Raw genomic sequence first — 18,890 nt, 5'->3', positions numbered from 1 at the left:
TGCATTGTGCTTTCATGTATAACATTACTGCACATTTATAGCATTTATAATTCACTGGCTTGTAACTGCAGCATGAATACAAACTTACACACACCCACTTTTTATAGCAATAAAGCCTACATGTAAGTATTGCAGGTGGGTCCCCTGTGAAATTTGCTAAGAGCTCAGTTTGTTACACCAGACCTCTGGTTTGCTCTTAATAGTCATTCGTCATTAAGTACCAAAGCCGATGTCATAGAGTGAAATGGAAATATCGGCTGGATATAAAGAAAAAGGGAGGGAGAGTCTGCAGATAAAAGACTATTGTTTTTTGTAAATTCCGATCACTGGGAAATTACTTTATTTAATGGTGCTATAATTCAGATTCTGCCTTTCAGCATTTAGATTTTTTTTAGCACTTTGTGCCTTTTATTTTTGCACTGTCTTTTATATTTTGTTCTGTTACACAAAAGTAATGAGATACAAACAATTAAATTCATACTTTTGGCATTCACTCGGGGATAAATAAATAAACTAAAAAAAGAAGTATGCAAAAAGAGTAACCTGTTGTTGATGCAATATGTTGAAGACCATGTGATCGGACAGTGTTGTGCCAACTCACCCTTAACATGAACTGGTGTGAAAATTATTTTAGCATGGTTTAAATACGTCAGCTAACAAAATCTCCAATTAAGCAAAATGAAGATAATACCTCTGCTGTTTTTTTGCTGCTTACCTACATGATGGCCAGAAAAAAAATGAGTTCAGCTTTTTGCTTGTCTTTACAGTATGTTGTGGTTCTAATGTGACAAAGTACAAAACATTATTGAGTATGAATAGTTTAACTAGGCACTGTATCAACTTACAATCTCATATCTTGTCCTTCATCTGAAAATCTAATTTTAATCTTCAAAGAATTTACAATTCAATGAAATGTTGTACAGCAATGGTATATTTCGTTTGCATATTTACATCGTTTTAGATGGTTTTTGTGGGCTGACATTACAAAGAGCCAAACATCTATTAGTCAATGCCAAGAGAGTATTCTCTCCCCACCATGTATGTTACAAGACAACACTGATCAATTAAACATGTTCTGACCTGAAACAAAACCCTATCCTTACCCTAAGAGGAAAAAAGCAAGGTAGCATCTCCTCCTTGTTTTGTTATTGTTTCATTTGGTCAAGAAGCAAAATATTCATTCAGAAAAATGAAAGAGGCCATGAATATAAATTGGATTTTAGCTCAATGGTTACCACATTTAAATTTCAATGAAAGAAGCATTTTTATAGAATGGCAACTTTGTGTCTTTGTTCTGTTTCTGGTTCATCCATCAGAATAAGTTCACATATTGCAACATATTTAGACTCTAAACCAAATTTGTGATTGCACTGCCCTAACTGAAAGCTCAGGAGGTAAAGATTCAAGGCAATCAAATGAATGCCTCGACTGATATGCCAAACACGCATTAAGTGAGAGCTATCATGGTATATTCTAGGGCTATTTTTATAGATTGAGCTGTTACTCCCTGACATAAATCTCAATAAGTTCTGCTGTAACTCTACCTATTAATCTGTGCTCTACTCTCGCCGTAACAAGATTATTTCAAGTCAGGGCTTCAGAGCAGAGGGGACAAGCCTCACCCAAGGGTGCATTTTAATATGCTTTCAAGCTGCAGAGTAGAGTGTGACTTTGCTTGTCCTCTGTGGGGTTTTCGTTGTTGTTTTTTTTATCAGAACTCATCTCACTGCAGTTGAGCCTCTGGTCATCTCTTGCAGCTTGTAAGTGTAAAGTCATGTTTTATTTTTGTAAAATCTTAGAGTGTTTCTGTCTGCAGTAGTTAAATATTTTGCACTGCTGAAACTGATTCTCTATTCTAAAGCATGTTTAAAAAATGTTTCTGTAGTTATCAGTGATATAAAAAAAACCCCACAGTACAGAGATTTATACTCTACCCCATCAATGTTACTGATGATGTTCTTTTTTATTTGGATTGTGATTCTATTTTTATTTTAGCTCTGTTAACTGTCATTGACTTTTAATAGATTTTATTATCCAATACTTATTGATCGTGTGGAATGGGATGTCTGGTTTTGCCATTCAGAGGCAACCTAAAGTTCTTACCTTATATACAATCATTTCCCAAGTAGAAAAAATGAAGCCTAGTGGCACAACTAAAGCCATATATAAATAATTTAAAAAATGTAAATTTTCTGGGCACTTCCTAGAAATTAGTAAGTAATGGCAAACAATAAAAGGATCAGCAACAAGTGTCTTTTGGCCTGTATACAGACTGATTACGCTAATCAGTTTTATTTTCATGTGCATTAAGAAGCCAATAAAAATGACTATTTGCAAACTAATTAAGCTCTATAACTCACAATGTTATATACAAATTTAATATAGCATAAAAGCCTTTTATTGCCTCTTTATTGACTCTCAGTTTAGTAAGTCCATTGGTCAGAACAGTCTATAATAAAACACGTGTTCGTAAGTGTTACTGATACTGTTTATCCTTATAGAGAACTGCATTCATATAACCTGTTTCAAAGTCACATTAGCAGTTTCAAAGCTGCATTAACTATGATTTAGTGCCTGACCTGTAGCATCATGGGAAAAATCTGAGTGGACTTTCAGAAGAATAAACTCTAATTTATATTTAATATGTTCCATATGTGGTATGAAGCAAATTCATCAACATAACTTGGAGCATTTTTTTAGTCCCAAAAGTTGCTCTTGAGGCATTGAACTTATTACAGCCATGTTATGTTAATGAGACTTTAATAACTCCTCTTGGATGAAGTTCACTGTTTCCCAGCAGCCGTCAGTCCAGAACGTATTTTAGCTCATTTTTCCTCAGTAATGTCCCCTATGGACCTGTAACTCTGAGTTTTGAAGGATGAAGTTCTGTCAGTAATCACTGACAGAAGCAGCTTTGAAACCTCATGTTAAAACCAGAGCAGAATGTGAAACGCTACCACATGGTGTATCCTTTGTCATTTCTCCTCTGCAGACGGAGAACAGCTTAATTGAGATGTGGAATAAAACGGGACATCAGGGAAACCAGTGGAACCAAGCAGTGGTGCCCCTGAGGAACCTCAGGAACTTTGAAGTGATTTTTGAGGGGATTCGATCCAGTGATGTGAGCGGAGGAGCTGCCCTGGATGACCTGGAGTACATCGACTGTGCTCCGAGTAAGTGATGAACGCCAACTGTTTGTAAAATATCTCAGACAACCCCAAATATTGCATCTGCTGAGATCTTCTAGGATGATGACCTTTTTTATCCAGTTTTTCAAAGATAAATTATGTAAAGATAACAATAGAAAGTTTAAAAAACAATGGTGTTTTTTAAGCTTTCTGGTAGTGAGCGTAACATATAGAAAATGTTTTAACTTTTGCCATTTGAACTGGAAAATGGACAAGAGATTTTTTTGTGGGCACCTGACAAAGTGATCAGGGAGACTATTTTTCAGCACCTCAAGAAATGTGGTTATGTCTGCTAAAAGCATAACTTCGAGATGATTTTAACACATGGGGAAGTACTTAACTTTTGAATGTGTGGAAAAGTTTGATTCATTGTTATTTCTTACACACAGTGAAAAGTCAGAAAAGTCCATACACTCATCTGAAATATAAACTGCATCATAATTTGCGGCTTTTAATCATTTATCTGAGAGCAATGAACATTTTAAGAACAACATATGGGTGAACAAGTTTAGACTAGTGGTGGATTTCATCTAATTCACACAGGGTGGAAATTAGATATATAAACTCAAATACAGTTGAAACCATATATGTACATGGAAAAAAAGACTCATTATCTTTTATCCCGTATTAAATCAGACAAACTTTGCCCGTTAAAGGCTGGAGATTACAGTGAGTGTTATGTGATACTGTTTCTGTGTAATTGTTTGTTTTTATCCACTTGGAAATTGCACATAAGAACTACTGGTGGAGGTCCACAGATTTCTTCTTATTTTGGTTCTCCACACTTACCAAAATTGCTACAGGTCATAGTAATCTGAGTGTATATCAAATTTGAAGTACGTAATTTTAAGAAGTTTTCTCTTTCATCATCTGGAATTTAGCCAACGTCCACAACCTAAAACATTAAGTCCACTTTAATGTCAGACAGTAAGAAAGAACTGGCTGTCTTTTTGTTTAAACCTTTTAAGTGTCAGGTTTCAATTGTTTACGCATATACCAACAATTTCAGAAAGTGGTTCTACATCATCTTTTATTTCAAGGTGAAGCCCCTTTAATTTCCCATCATTAAACGCGATTTGACTGTAGCTGGTAGTTTCTCTCTCATTGGATTGAGAAAATGAACAATTGAACCGGCCATGTTGGCAAATATTTTTGGAATGGCAGATTTCAAGCTCATCATTTCAAACAAATACGCATATGTCTGAAAGAAGATCCAAACTGCCCACATAAGATTAAATTAAATTTCTGAGAATGTTAAGGAAAAACCCAAGAACCACAGAACTTTAGCATCTGCCATTATAAACTGCAATATTATCCACAGTGAACTGAGTTTTCTATCAGTAAGGAATGAGAAAAGGCCGAACTGCCTGAAAAAGTAGGACAAATGACGTAGAAATTTTAAAATAAAAAAAATATATTAAGAATGAGTTATATAATTTTCTCTCCCTTTTAATTTAAAAGTACATTTCCTAATGTTTGTAAGTGAAGATATTTAATGACTGTTCCTGCTGACAGTTTTTGGAATGAAGTGTATTCTGGGGTAACTGGAGAGCTGGTGAGTATTGAAGGGAAGCATTTTTCAGTGCTGACGTTTGCTGTCAGGCTACAGTAGATGTGTATATGTTTGTGTGGAGACAGATGCTCCACATTAAACTGGACCTGACATGAGGCTGGACAATATCCTGCTCTATCAAGGCCGTTTCTCTCTGAAGTGCACAGGCACAAACACACTTAGGGGGGAGGAATAAATACTGACCTCTGGTTCAGTTGAGACATACATCAAAACACGCAGAGGGGAGTGTATGCAAAGACTGACAAGCAGACAATCTGTCTGTCCAAAACCAAATTACTCAAACACACAAGTCTCCATCAACTTCAAATGGAAGCCGAAATGGTTTTTCAGTTTACTCTGTGATGGGTTTATCCCTGCTGACCTTCAGGAAGTTTAACTTCCCCCCCCCCATCATGGTTTTCATTAAATGGTCTATGTTTGAAGTTGAACAGCTCACAAACCTTCAGACTGATGAGTATAGTGCAGATTTGACTTTTTTCCTTCACCAAATGTCCGCATGCAGTTTTGAAAAGTACAAAATGTCATTCCAGTGTTTTGCGAGTCTGGATATCAGGGAAAAAACAAAATAGTGTGGAAATCTTGTTCTTTTCTTCCATTGTTCTTTTCCTTCCTTCCTTCCTTTGTTCATTTCTTTCATTTTTTTCTTTCTGTCTTTCCTTTCTCCCTTCGTTTCTTTCTTCCTTCATTGATTAATATTCATGTTTCAGGTGCTATGGAGCCAGGTAGTTGTCCTGCAGTCACAGACTTTGTGTGTGAGAGCGGCCATTGCATAGAGTCCCACCTGGTGTGTGATAACAAGGCCGACTGTGCTGATGAATCAGATGAGAAGGACTGTGGTAAGTGAAAAGAGAAAATTATTTTATTTGGTGGTGAGAATGAGTTCATCAGAGCAAACAAAAATGACTGTTTTCATTACTTGTTTCCCACTTTTCTGTTATCTTTCTTTACTTCTAGACTATATATTTGGCTTACCGGGTGCTTGTAACTTCAACATGGAGGATGGCAGGTGGGAGCAGATCTGCCAGCTCTCTCAGGACCCTGATGATGACTTTGACTGGATGATTGGTCACAAGACAGAGACAGGAGTTGGACCTCAGTCTGACCACAGTCCAGGTCTGCATATGTACTGAAATGCATGTTTTATTAGTCACGTTTTCTTTTTTTTTTTTTAATGTAAAAAATGGATCAAAACCATCTAGCAGTAGCTTAGTAGTTAAAGCTCTGAATAATGTTGCTAGGTTGTTGTTTATCTGCTTGGTTGGAGTTTTGCTTCTACTTTTCTGGATATTAGAGCCATCCAAAAAGGCTGAGAATGACTTTCTAGACTCTGCAATGTTTGACGTTGTATCATTAGTCAATAACATTTTAAGCTAAATTCTTAGGTCAAAGCCTCATTCTCCTTCAAACCATGGTAAATGCAGAACATGTCTGTAGGGTTGTAAATACCTTTTTGTACCACTGAAAGAAGATTTGTGGTAATAGATTTGTTTCATTACTCTACCTGAATGTAATGAAACCTCACTCAGATTTGGGCTGCACCAAAATCTGCTCTCTAATTTTTCAAACATCTACTCAGACATTGTTCCAGTACCAGACCAGACATTATTGTTTTTGCTTTGTTCTGAAATATTATTAATGCTGTCAAAATGACAAAAACAACATCTGTTTTTCCTGACACCCTCAATGTTTGCAGCTTTCTGGCAGCGCTCTGCAGTGTCTTTGTACTTGCAACTTGGCAGCTGGGAAACAACCCTGCCTTCACAGGCTCCTCTGAAGTTTTTAACAGAAACATCCAGAAGAAAACCAGTCAGAGTTAAACAGAACCCGGCCTTGTATATGCTTTCTACATATTTTTGTTCTAATAAAAAGGTCAAATTAGTTTGGTCTATAAAAGAAAATGTAACTGTACTCAGATGTTTTTTCCTCTGAGTTTCAGTATTTTCTAGTTTGTTCCTTGTTTATCTTCTGCAGAGATGATGGTAAAATAAGCAGCATAAAAAAATTATTTATATCAAAAAAGAATGAGCACATTTAGGGGAGTTCTTTTCTTCTCATGGTAAATTACATGGTATATTAAGAAATATTTTTTTCAAACATACATAGAAAAAAACTCACCATGGTTTCAGTGAATTTGGGACTAAGGATCTTCGTCAGCAGACAATTATTCAGCATACTATCCTAATTAAAACAAATAGGAACAATACTAAAACAGCAATAATCTAATTAAATGGTTGCCACATGGCAAATGTCAATAATGACTCAGAAATAATGCTTCAACTTTGAAGCTCATGAGGAAGAGAAATCGTGCAACTTCCTATTGAGACTAGCTATACCATAGCACTGATGCAGGCTTACATGTAAACATATAAACTTGGTTTCTGATCATTTGTTTATTTCTGTCTTCATTCTTTAATGCTTTTGAATTGTTCTTTGCTGCTGTTTGTGTAAGAAGCTGCTGTTAAGTTTCTTAGTGCTAACGCTAACTTGTACTCAACAAACAGAGATTCATTATCTGCCACATCATTTGCTTTTTTCTCATCTCAGTACTTTAGCTGACATCTGCAGGCACCTCTGGTGATGAAAGAATACAGTACTCTTTGCTGTTGTTTCTAGAAAGTTGTTTACTCCACTTCCATCAGCCACCACCAGGCGTGGGAGGAAGCTCCTTGGCTTGCATGCTACGCTTCTCATGATTTAGAGGGAAATGTGAGGCTTCTTTATTGTGGTTCTTGTACAGAAAGGTAAAATCATTCTTGATTGCACAGATACTGTTTACTCATTATATCACATCCTGCTTGTTTTACCTCCTGGACAACAAACCTGGGGCTAAATCTGTTTCCAGTTGCAACTCTAACACTTTAATCACCCTTCTGCAGGCCAGCTGTTTTTATTGATTGTAAAGATGAATGTGTTCATTCATTGCTTGCTCCCTTCATTGTGGCACATCAGTAAAGTTGAAAACAAGGACAGCGATTGTGTGGTCTTCCTGTAGTCACATTGTAAGCTGGATCAACACGTGTGCAGAGTTGATCTGTGACAACAGTCTTTGGGTGTTTTTTTTTTTGTTTTGTTTTTGAGCCACAGGAGGATCAAGTGTTGTGGGCGGGAGAAGGGTTTGCTGTCCGCTGTGGGTTGTGATGACTTTAAATTCCTCCTAACTCATGTGGAAAACTCCCACTTTGTTCTGGCTTTGCACAGAGGCTGTGTCATCTCTGAGTGTAGTCGAGCTGAAGAAGCTTTCTGCAGTATTTGGCTGCAGGCATCACCATTTCACAGCAATCCTCTCCTGTCCAAACATACTGTGTTTTGTTGTCAGTTGAGCTGAAACTGGATGGCTTTTGTGAAATCTTTAAGTCCTATCTTACTGAATGTTACATCTATTGCATCTATCTCCATAGATGGTGGTGGGAACTTTCTGTACATACATTCAGGCACTCAAAGGGAGGGGGACGTTGCCAAGGTGACGACGATGAACCCATTTCCTGCCAGCATCGGTCTATGTCACCTGCGCTTTTGGTTCTTCATGTACGGCTCTACCAGAATGGGAACTCTGAAGGTGATCCTGTCACCAGAAATTACTAAAAAAAATCTTTAATTTATCAAAAATGTATGTTTTTGTTGACCCAAGCCAAATAGTGCATACTCACCAAAAAAAAAAAAAAGACAAATAAAGGCTCCAAGCAGCTCAACTTACAAACTTAATTTGTCATATTTGGCTTTTTCTGGACACATTTGTTTATCAGATTATCTTCAAAAAACAAATAGCTGAAAAACATGTCTTATTAGACCTTTTGAAAGCCAAGAAAATTTTGAAAGAAAGAATCTGTCATGACATAAGGTGTGACGATTTGAAAAGTAAAAGGATGTTAGAGATATAAAGAGTAACTGCTATATCTGTAGATAGGTGTTGAATCAGAAACATTTTGGAGACTAATAGCATTAAAATCCTAAGACACAACAAACACAAAGTCTGATTTGTTATATTATTATTGCTTTATATTATTAAAAGCAGCAAGATTCCTCCACCAACTAATCTTAGGTTCTTCATCATATTGGGTTTTGTTTGATAAAATGTATTACCAAAGTAGTACAATACATTTTTAACTTCATGTCCCCCAATATGTTAGGTATATACTGTTGGACCTAATGGGACACCTTTGCTTATGTGGGCCACTACTGGAAACCATGGAAACCAATGGACATATGCCAACGTCATCCTGTCTAACACAAAAGATTTCAGAGTGACCTTTCAGGCAAAGGTCGGTGGAGATATGTGGACGGACATCGCCCTGGACGACATCTCGTACACAGCAGAGTGTGTGGTCGGAGGTAAAAGATATTAAAGTCTTATTTGGCCTTTTTGCTCTCTCATTTTGCCTCTCTCTTGGTTTCTTCCGCTTCTGCTACTACCCTCCTTTTTCATTTCCTCCAGTTTTCACCTTCTCCAGATTCTCCCTTTTCCTTTGTGCTCTGACCCTCCATTTCTGGGTTTCCTCATAAACAAGGCGAACCCTCAGGGAGATGGGGAGAGAGTTAATGCAGCCCGTTGCCCCGTAGTTCCGTATAAATTCACTCTGGTGATCAGGTCAATGCTGAGAGCTGGCACAACTGGAGGAAAAGCAATTACACTTATATTGTGTTGTTTCCTCAGCCTCACCTCTCTGCTCACTCTTCACCTCTCACAACTGACTTTGAAAACCTAAAGTCTTTTAGGTTTCCAAAAAAAACCTCAAAGACTTTAGACTGTTTTATTTCAAGCGGCCATCAGAGTTTTCCCAGGGAAGGATGTTTAATTTGCATAAACAAAAACAATCTATAAATCTATAAAGAAGATTAAGTTTTACATTTACCTATATCTCCAACCCAGGACCAGTAACTCCTCAGCCTTTGACCTGTGACACTGAACAGTTCCAGTGTACGCACTCGTTCCAGTGTATCTCAAAGAGCTGGTGGTGTGATGGCTCTCCGGACTGCGCGGATCAATCTGATGAAGAGCGCTGCCCAACTGCCCTGCCTGGAACCGTTCCTCCTCAGGGCGACTGTCCTGACGAGAGTTTCCAGTGTTCAGACCTTCAGTGTCTCCCTGCCTTACTGCGCTGTGACGGGGTTTACGACTGCCCCAATGGAGAGGACGAACACGGCTGCCGTAAGTTTATGGTCACGTTGTTATTTGGAAACATCTATTGCAGTTCTTTAAGACATTTTGTAATAATTAATGTTTACATGGGGGAATAAATATGAAAAGAGATCCGTTTATTTGCAAATGATTCAATGATCTCTTGAAATTCTTTTCTACAAAGGGGTAGTTCTAACAAATTCAATATTTTCATGAAAAGTCATTGTCAGTTTTTCACAATAAGAGTTGCATATTTAAAACTTCTTCTTAATCTACATTACACTGGAAGCATTCATGTCAAACTGTATTCCAATATCTAGTAGACATGGGCGGTTTACCTATTTCAGGATTTTGAACAGCAACGGTTGTAAATGTGCTGAAATTATTTGCCTTGTTGTTGTTTTGGTTAAAAATCCTTTTAATGAGATTACTGAGAAAGTGCCAGAGTAACCAGTCTGTTCACATGATAGAGTAAGCTGGTGATTTCTCTTTCAAACTGCTGCTGTGGACTGCTGGTCAGCTGGCTGAATGAAGAGTGCCACACTTTTTGGACCTTTATGAAAACTAATATTAAATTCCGCAAATGTTAATTTCATGTTTCAGCTTCAGTTTATGCATCAGAATTAAAGTCCGTTATTGTTTAATTTTTTTTTTTGATCAGAAGTTATTAGTCTATGTTCAACATCTGTATTTACAATTTCTGTAAGTACTATGAATCTGTGGTATTTTTGTTCCAGGTTATACTGTGAGAATTTAATACCTGCTATAGAGTTCTGCCTCTGAAAAAAGGCTTTCTGGGAAACATAAAACTGTCCAATTATTTATTTTGCACAAATGAAAACATGAAATAAAAACCATTGCACAGACCAAACCTTTGGCTGTAACTATAAATAATTCCCTTTTTATATTAAAAAAATGAAATGTTTATATGTTTTCAGAATAATAATTGTATACCCACTATGCATGATAAGAGATGAAAGAAAACTCAGAAAAACTGAGATACATCCATATGCTGCATCAGATCCCACTATGTTAAACTGTGTATGGATGAATGAAGAACAGTTATTAGACGATTATGATTAGTTTGACCTACTTTATTACTTTGTCATGGAAAGAAACACAAACTCTATAGAACAAAAAGTTATGACATCAATAATTGTAAATAATGCATATTGGAGAGTAGCAGGAGGAAACTGCAGGGTCAGGAAAAATGGCCAGTATGTTCCCCAGCAGCTTAGTTTAAGCTATTCTATCTGAAAAAGAAATAAAGCTTTCAGCCCAATCTGGAGAAACCTAAGAAGTGAATGGTGTGACTCCCTCTCTGCTTTTAAAAACTCTAGGACCACCAAACCCGCAGTCTGGGAGAAACAAAAAGTGAGTCCATAAATCTCCTGCGCAAGGTGGAGCTCGGTGATTCAGACCGCTAAATGTAAAAAGAAGAATTCAAAATTCCACTCAGAAGTCAGCAGGGAGAGAAGTTAGAAGTGGAGAAATATGAACTCTCCTTTAGATTTTTATAAAAACTGTCACTGCAGCGTTTTTGGTCTTCTGAAGGCTTTTCACAATGCTATCAGTCTCAACTGCAGAACAAAATACAGAAGTAAACAAAGAACAGCCAGCAGATTGGATCCAGTGATTAGAAACATTAACTTTTACTGCCCTAGTTTCTTTCTTTCTGTTCAGTTCGTTCTTCTCATGTGTCATCATCTTTTCACTAGCGTTGCTGGAGTGTGAGCCGGGAGAGCTTGTGTGTGAGAGTTGGCCTGGTTGCGTCCCGCTTCACATGCGCTGCGACCGCTCCTCCGACTGTCAGCCGTTCCACTCAGATGAGTCCAGCTGCCATGGTAACGTGCTTTCTTTTAGCTGTTAATTGCCTCTACGATGTCCTGCCATGTCACAGGTTGCATCGACTGTGAAATTATAATGACCTCACTTCTGCCTGTACACACTCAAGGTGGAGATGACTGCATTAGACATGCATTTCTTGGCAATCGTTTCTGAAGTCTGCAATTATATAAGTGGTTTTAATTTTTTTTTTTTTTTTCATTAACTTCTTTTCGGGCTTTGATGTCAGTCTTTACACATTTTCTTAAAACATTTCATCATCTTAGTTGAGGCAGATCACACACCTATGTTCTGTTTGTGCCCATACACTCATGGGGCATCCATCACTTTCAATTTAAATGCTGCTAAAACTTTATTCATGCCTGCTTACTTCAAACCTGCAGCTTTGCAAAGACTTTAATGTGTAGCATGCACTCAATGTCACAGTTTATTTGAGAATTCACCAAAACTTGTAATGTTAGCAATCTAAATGTATTAATCTAGACTAGTCTAATCTAATCTAATCTAATCTAAAGTCTAGCTACAGTAGCTCTTTGATCACATATCAAAGAGATATTACATGTGGACATTTTCGACTGAAAACTAACCACTTTCAACCGTCTGAGACAAATATACCAAGAAGAAACATGCACTCTTAAAGCGTGCAGTACTTGGCAAATGTCCAGGGTCATCCCTTATTCCTTTATATTTCTTATTTTAAGTTGCTAGAGTTGAATTTAGTCTTTTAAAATGGACCTACATTATGCTCCTACAGACTTATGAAGAGTTTTTATTTAGCTTTGTGTTTGCAGTGCTGTACCTGAGTTATTTCAGAGTGCTGGTTAAGCCTCATAACACTGGCAAATAAATCAGTAATCAATAAAAGCAAAATTTAAGTGATAAACCAGTTTTTGTCAGCACATGTTCCTCAACAACAGACTGTTATAACATCTGAACGAAAAAATATTTATGCTACTTGGACCTTTTTTTATCAGCTGCAATTTGTCACATTACAACCATTCATTTCCATATATATATATATATATATATATATATATATATATATATATATATATATATATATATATATATATATATATATATATATATATGAATAACTAGTAAAGTTACCCAGGACAGGGCGTGCCGTGGTGGCGTAGGGGTTAGCGAGAGCCACATTTGGAGGCCTCAAGTCCTTCATGCGGCTGTCGCGGGTTCGACTCCCGGACCTGCCGACGTTTGCCGCATGTCTTCCCTTTCCTGTCAGCCTACTTCATGAAAAAGGGACTCTAGAGCTCACAAAAAGACCCCCTGGAGGGGTTAAAAAAAAAAAAAGTTACTCAGGACAGATTCAACAATCGCAAGATATTTTGCTTGTTTATACTTGCAAATGTAAATTTGTTTTGTTTTGCAGAGTGCCCTCCAACATACTGCCAGGATCGCGGTTCATGCCATCTTGAGGAATACGGACCTCTGTGCTTGTAAGATGCATTCTAATGCACAAAAACATTTAAAAGTCTACAGACATACAATGTTTTTGTTCTTTTCCCTGTCTCCACAACCCTTTATCTTTTTTGTTTCAAAAATGAAAATCCTATCAAGCTTTTCTTTAAAAAAAAGACATGCTCTGTGAAGCATGTGGGAATAGGCTTATCCCTCTAGATTAAACATAGAGCTTCTCCATAAAGTTTCCTGGGAATCACTTCTACTAGTAATACAAACCACAAAAAAAGCTGTGCATTAGAATAATATCCTTCCATTTCAGCTTTTACCTTCCAAAAAGCACCTTTGCTTGAATGATGCGCCATTCTCTTTGTTGAAGTTTCCTTTTTTTCATTATAATTAAGCTCATGAATGGAGTTTCTCTGCATCAGCAGCTCAGAATGTCAGTGCTGAGCGATTTCACTATAAAGGTAGGAATGCTGTTATGGGACTCTCTGCAGAATCTGCTAACAACATTATGCATAAGCGAATTCTCTCTGAGATGTTCACATTTCTCATTTTTTATGTCATTTCTGCAAAAACAAAAGATGAGTTCTGTAGCAGGTCCTAAAAAATGCACAGAAATGGACCTGAACCAGCAAACTTGACAGCGTTTCTTGAAAGATTATTTCTTGCTTTTACTTATAGAAATCAATGGACAAAATTTAAAAAATAATTTTTGTCAGAAATTTTCTGCTTTTCTGTTTAATAGGAGAAATTTTGTTTGTATGTTCTTCATTTATTTTCTGTATAGTTCACACATTTTCATCTTTGTTTTTTCGCTACATTGGACCCATATTGGCATACCTATGGGTTTCCTGGTAAAGATATGTAAAAAGTATTTAATTTTAGCATCATAATCAAACAGTGAGAAAATATAATTTACTCTTAAGAACAGATTTATTTTGAGTCTGAACTATTTCTGTTTTGATCTGATTTGTTTTAGATTATTACCCTGAATCACCCAGCAACAACAAATTTTTATTCAAATTGCAGGTTTATGTCATAGAAAAAATACTATTTCCAAGCACCGTTCAGGTGAAATCACTCCATCAGGTTTATTCATGTATTGTGCACAATACAGAGAGCTTGTAGGACAATCAGTAATGAAGCAGGTCTGGATGAGACCCTGATTGAGTGATTTCACCTGATCAGTGCTTGGAAATAGTATTTTTTCCACGACACTTACAAATTAATAATAAAAAACCCCTTTTATGTACTACAAAAGATATGTTTCTTTTATATGAATTGCCAGGTTATAGGTAACCCTGACAATTCCCACACATAATTATTTCCTAATGTGGGGCCATTATTCCATAATTTTTTTTCTCCAGTTTAAAGTGTTAAATTAATCTATGGCAATAAAAAAGGCCTTTATAATAAGGTGTTTTATACCTCAAAGATAGAGGAGCTTACATTTTAAACTGAATTAACTGTGGATTGTCTTGTTCAGACCACCCTGAATTTTGGTCTGCAGCCATTTTGCTTTCCAACCAACTCCCCACTACGTGTTAAGAAAAAGAACTTCTCAAGTGTTGATCACCAAAGCTTCTTTCTTATTAAAGGTTTCTGTTTCATCTTTTTTTTCTGTCCCACATTTCCCACTGCCTTCCATGAATTTGTAAGAGGAAGTTACTGCCGTCATTCATTGCTCAGTGTGGTGTGGAGCCCATGGAGCTGTTCCCGCGTGCAAGACGGCAGTGCAGTAGATCCCAAGCCCAGCACTGGGAGGACACCTCAGGCTCACTGTTGGCATCAGGTTTCTCCAGGGAACCGGGCCAGGAACAGCCCACTGTCACACAATCTGAATGCTGACTCCCTCTGAATGATAATGCTACTGTCTGTCTTCACTGGAAGCTGTGTGTTTCCCATTACAGGGTCAAATATCAAGATGATACTGAACAGATGCTGACTTGGAGTTGAGTCTCTGTTTGGGAGAGGAAGAGCTCACTCGGTTTCTCAGACATGCACATTGCCAGGCCAGCCAAATATTTCCAGAGTTTCCGAGCTGGATGTCCAACAGATATTTCTCACACCACTTTTAGAAATGGAAATGGCTCGACAGACAATATGCAGTCAGATGCTTCATGTACTGTACTGTATTAGAATATTACATAAACAAGCAATCCTATTGCAATCTTTTCTATCTTTCTTAGCCCTTATTTCCGTGTTTCTGAGGCACAGGGTGAACCTTTTCTAACCATTAAAAATGAGATTTTTTTAATTCCTCGATCTGGACCTTTAACATTTGGGGTTTTATTTGGATATCGCTTGTTTGTAGTTGTATTACCATACAAACAGATTACAGCAAACTGCTGTAAAATTTACAGATGCCAATTCAGTTTTACAGCAAAGCTCTGGTGGTCACTGGTGCCAGTATTTTTCCAAAAGTAGTGGATGAAATTTTCCCCATGCTTTAAGACATTAAGACAAAATCTATGCGAAATTCAACAAATTTATCTGAACAATAATAGAAGGATTTGTGTAAAAGAAACAAATTGAAAAAAAGTTTTGTTCTTTTGTGTTTTTAATTTCAAAGGAAACATTTTTCTCTTCAACTGGTACAAAATATTTTGTATTTATGTACCTTTACTTTATTGGAACATTCTAGTTTATTGGTTTTTTTTGCATGCCAAAATAAAGCATGTGAATCCAGCATCCCTTTAAACACACATATGGTCACCCCTTTGTGTTTGACTGCAGGTGTGAGCCGGGATGGTCGGGCAATCGCTGCCATGTGAAGGAGAAACCATCCCTAACCACCTCATCACCAACTGTTGAAGCCACGCAGCTCGGTAATAAAGAAGCACAACTCTCAAAACCTCCTGCATTAAACCGTCTCATCTACATCTGCATCCTTGCAGTTAATAACTCCACAGTTAACGACAGAATTGAACGTGTGCCTCTTGTCTAGATTCTGTCTACGCTGGCATCGGTATAGGCTTGGGGCTGCTCTTAGCTGGATTCGCCGTGTGCTTTCTTGCCCTGTGCAAGAAGAAATGTGGCTTTATGTGAGTCCTAGTTTTTATGTTTCTATGTACAAGATCTCAGTTCTGTTAAATAAAGTCATGAGCACGTTTTACTGGATCCACAGAAAAGCTGACCCAATGAAATATGGCATGATGGATAATCCAAGCTTTGAGTGGAGAGCAGAGGTCAGTGCACAGAAATGTCCAATCAATCAGCGGTGAAGTCATTTTGGGTTTCTTAGCTGCACAAAATTCATTTTTCCACCATTTGGTCCCACACTTATTCAATAAGAGGAGCCAACATGAGAGGAGGTCAGAAGGTGATCCCCAAGCCTTTTTGCCTGATTAGGTTTTTGATTTAGGATTATTGATTTAGCCTCTTATGAGTGCCTCTGCAGTGTTTAGGGCTGCTCAATACACACTCTGTAACACATGTAGAACCATAAACAGCCAGTGTGATCAGCTGCCAAACCAAAAGATACAAAGCCTTTTGGGTAGCAGTGTTTGCTCGAACAAAAAAGGTTTTATTCTCACACAGATGTTACTACTATTGTTCTCCGACTGCACGCCTTGTTCCCTGCAGTTTAAATCTCAATAGTCATTCCTGCTATCATGAGAAGCACCACACACACAGGAGACGATACAATCACAGCTGCTCCGTCGCTGTAATGGCTGATGTGTGACTTTGGGGATTCATATGAGCGGATCAGGAGAAGAAAATGAGTGTATTATGTGTTCAAACACGTAGAAAGTAATTTTTATCTGGTTACCAAGTCAAATAAGAACAGTAGAAGGGATTTGGAGCGCCTCAACTGTAATTAAATTTAATATGGTTATTATAGAATAAACTGTGCTGCGTCTTTTTCCTGATGTGTCTCATAAAACCTTTTACGTAAAACAAACATCCATAAAAGAACTAATAACTCTCCAGTGTAGAGAGGGTTGCTCTGTCTATCCATCCATCTTTCAGTTTTTTTGTAGCATTTTAAAATACATTTGGAGAAATATGTCAAAAATACACATATACATGAAAATATATATAAAAATGTGTTGCTTAATAACAAATGTACAGCTCATTGTTCAGCAATTTGATTCAGCACAGACACAAATACATTATAAAGCAGTTCTGTTTTGTACATTAATACTGACATCGTCCCTCTGCTGCCATCCTACTACTGAGGATGCAGCTATTATTAGAGAGTGTGAGTCTGAACTCATATCTCTGCCACTTCAGCACTTGTTTTGCAGAGCACTGGAAGATAGTAGATGATGAAATGTTTCATTGAGGTTAGGGATGTAATTATAAACGCCCGGCTGCATAACAGGTCAGTCCGGTGACTTCCCTTGTCCAAGTGCTCTCGCACATTAGGGCTCATCTAATCTTTTTTGTTGTTCTCAGAATCTATCAGAGGACAAAAGTCCAGACAGCGGTCCATCCATTAACCCCAAAACAAGTGATGGTCTTGGGCTTCCTATCAGCGTCTACCCCTGGAGAAGAGAGGTGGAGGTGAGATGTCTCCGCCTCGGCTTTTGACCTCTGATTGTGTGTATACATGTCTGTAATGTGATCCTCGTCTCTTCTTGTGCATTTATCTGCAGCAGGGTTCAAACTGGAAAGATGCCAAGCTGTCCTTTTCCAACCCAATGTACAATTACCCCCGTGACACTAATGGTGCTGGCAACAGAAGCGCAGAAGAATAAAATCGATAAAACTTGATGGATGGGTTTTTGGCATGTTTCCATGATGTTAAAACACATCGGTAATCTGAATAATAGCGAGAAAAAACGTATGCATGTTGTATAGATATGAACTTTTGGGAAAATTGTGAAGATAATCTTTGAAATGTTAGCTCTTTATGTCATTGTAAATGTATTTTTTGATCAAGTATAACATTAAAACAACCCAAAAATAAAATAATGTCACCAGACTAAAAAATATAATGGAACTTTTGTAAGAAGTTTAAGTCATTCCTACAGAAGTCTCAGGTTAAAGCATTATTTGGCTGCCCTCTTGATCTAAAATAAATGTTATGTTTAGTGTTTATATATTTAACATTTAAAGTAAATGCCCTATTTACAGTATCACGGATCCTCCAACGTCTGTACAGACTTCATTTTTTTCTTGTGATGACAACGAGAAAATATTTTGAACTGAAGCAAAAAAAATACATAACTGTGAAGAGTAAGGGAAGGATACCGTCTGTCCGTCCGTCCGTCCGTCCATCTATCCATCCCGTTTTATGAAAATGTTGGCAATGGTTTGTTTCAACTACAGATGCAAGTCTTTTGATGTATGCTTTCACCATCTGTGCACATCAAGTGACTAAAGCTGTAACAACTAGAATACTTATAAAACTATCAATTTTTTTCCCATCTACTTTTGCACTATTTTGTGTCGGTGAGTCACATAAAATCCCCCCAAAATACTTTGAGGTGGATTTTATTGAATTTTCAGAGTCAGATTATACTTCAGCAATGAAGAATAGGTTTTATTTTAAGAGTTTTTACACAAGCGCATTTATGGCCATTAAAATGCATCAAGAACCTATTTCTGCCTCAAGAAATAAGAAGATGCCACCACCATAGATTTCAGGTTGTCTTTTAGTTCCACAATAAGCAAAGCTGATAGGATCGGTCATTTTTGTCACATTCTCCATCACAGCAGAGTCTCTGTTGAGTGTGTAAGTGCAGTACATATTTGATGTCCACCAGTTTGATAAAAATGAACAATGTCAGGC

At 37.3% G+C, this 18,890-nt stretch overlaps 1 protein-coding gene across 2 annotated transcripts in view; it reads left to right on the top strand.

Annotated features, from left to right (window-relative positions):
* Nucleotides 1-18,524, top strand: part of malrd1 (MAM and LDL receptor class A domain containing 1) — a 47,747-nt gene extending 29,223 nt beyond the window's left edge. Inside the window, exons 21-33 of one of the 2 annotated variants that reach the window (XM_028005164.1) lie at nt 2,993-3,173; nt 5,469-5,597; nt 5,716-5,874; nt 8,160-8,317; nt 8,889-9,090; nt 9,629-9,907; nt 11,596-11,721; nt 13,116-13,182; nt 15,887-15,978; nt 16,098-16,194; nt 16,278-16,338; nt 17,552-17,659; nt 17,755-18,524. In XM_028005164.1, the coding sequence (XP_027860965.1) occupies nt 2,993-3,173; nt 5,469-5,597; nt 5,716-5,874; nt 8,160-8,317; nt 8,889-9,090; nt 9,629-9,907; nt 11,596-11,721; nt 13,116-13,182; nt 15,887-15,978; nt 16,098-16,194; nt 16,278-16,338; nt 17,552-17,659; nt 17,755-17,853 (1,758 nt within the window). In that variant the 3' untranslated portion in view covers nt 17,854-18,524. Of the gene's footprint in view, nt 1-2,992; nt 3,174-5,468; nt 5,598-5,715; nt 5,875-8,159; nt 8,318-8,888; nt 9,091-9,628; nt 9,908-11,595; nt 11,722-13,115; nt 13,183-15,886; nt 15,979-16,097; nt 16,195-16,277; nt 16,339-17,551; nt 17,660-17,751 lie in introns of both variants that reach the window. The other variant, XM_028005163.1, reaches the window with a different exon arrangement.
* Nucleotides 18,525-18,890: the final 366 nt, after the last annotated feature.

Source organism: Xiphophorus couchianus, chromosome 21 (genome assembly GCF_001444195.1).
Source record: "Xiphophorus couchianus chromosome 21, X_couchianus-1.0, whole genome shotgun sequence".
Taxonomy (NCBI): domain Eukaryota; kingdom Metazoa; phylum Chordata; class Actinopteri; order Cyprinodontiformes; family Poeciliidae; genus Xiphophorus; species Xiphophorus couchianus.
This window is presented reverse-complemented; position numbering and strand designations above follow the sequence as displayed.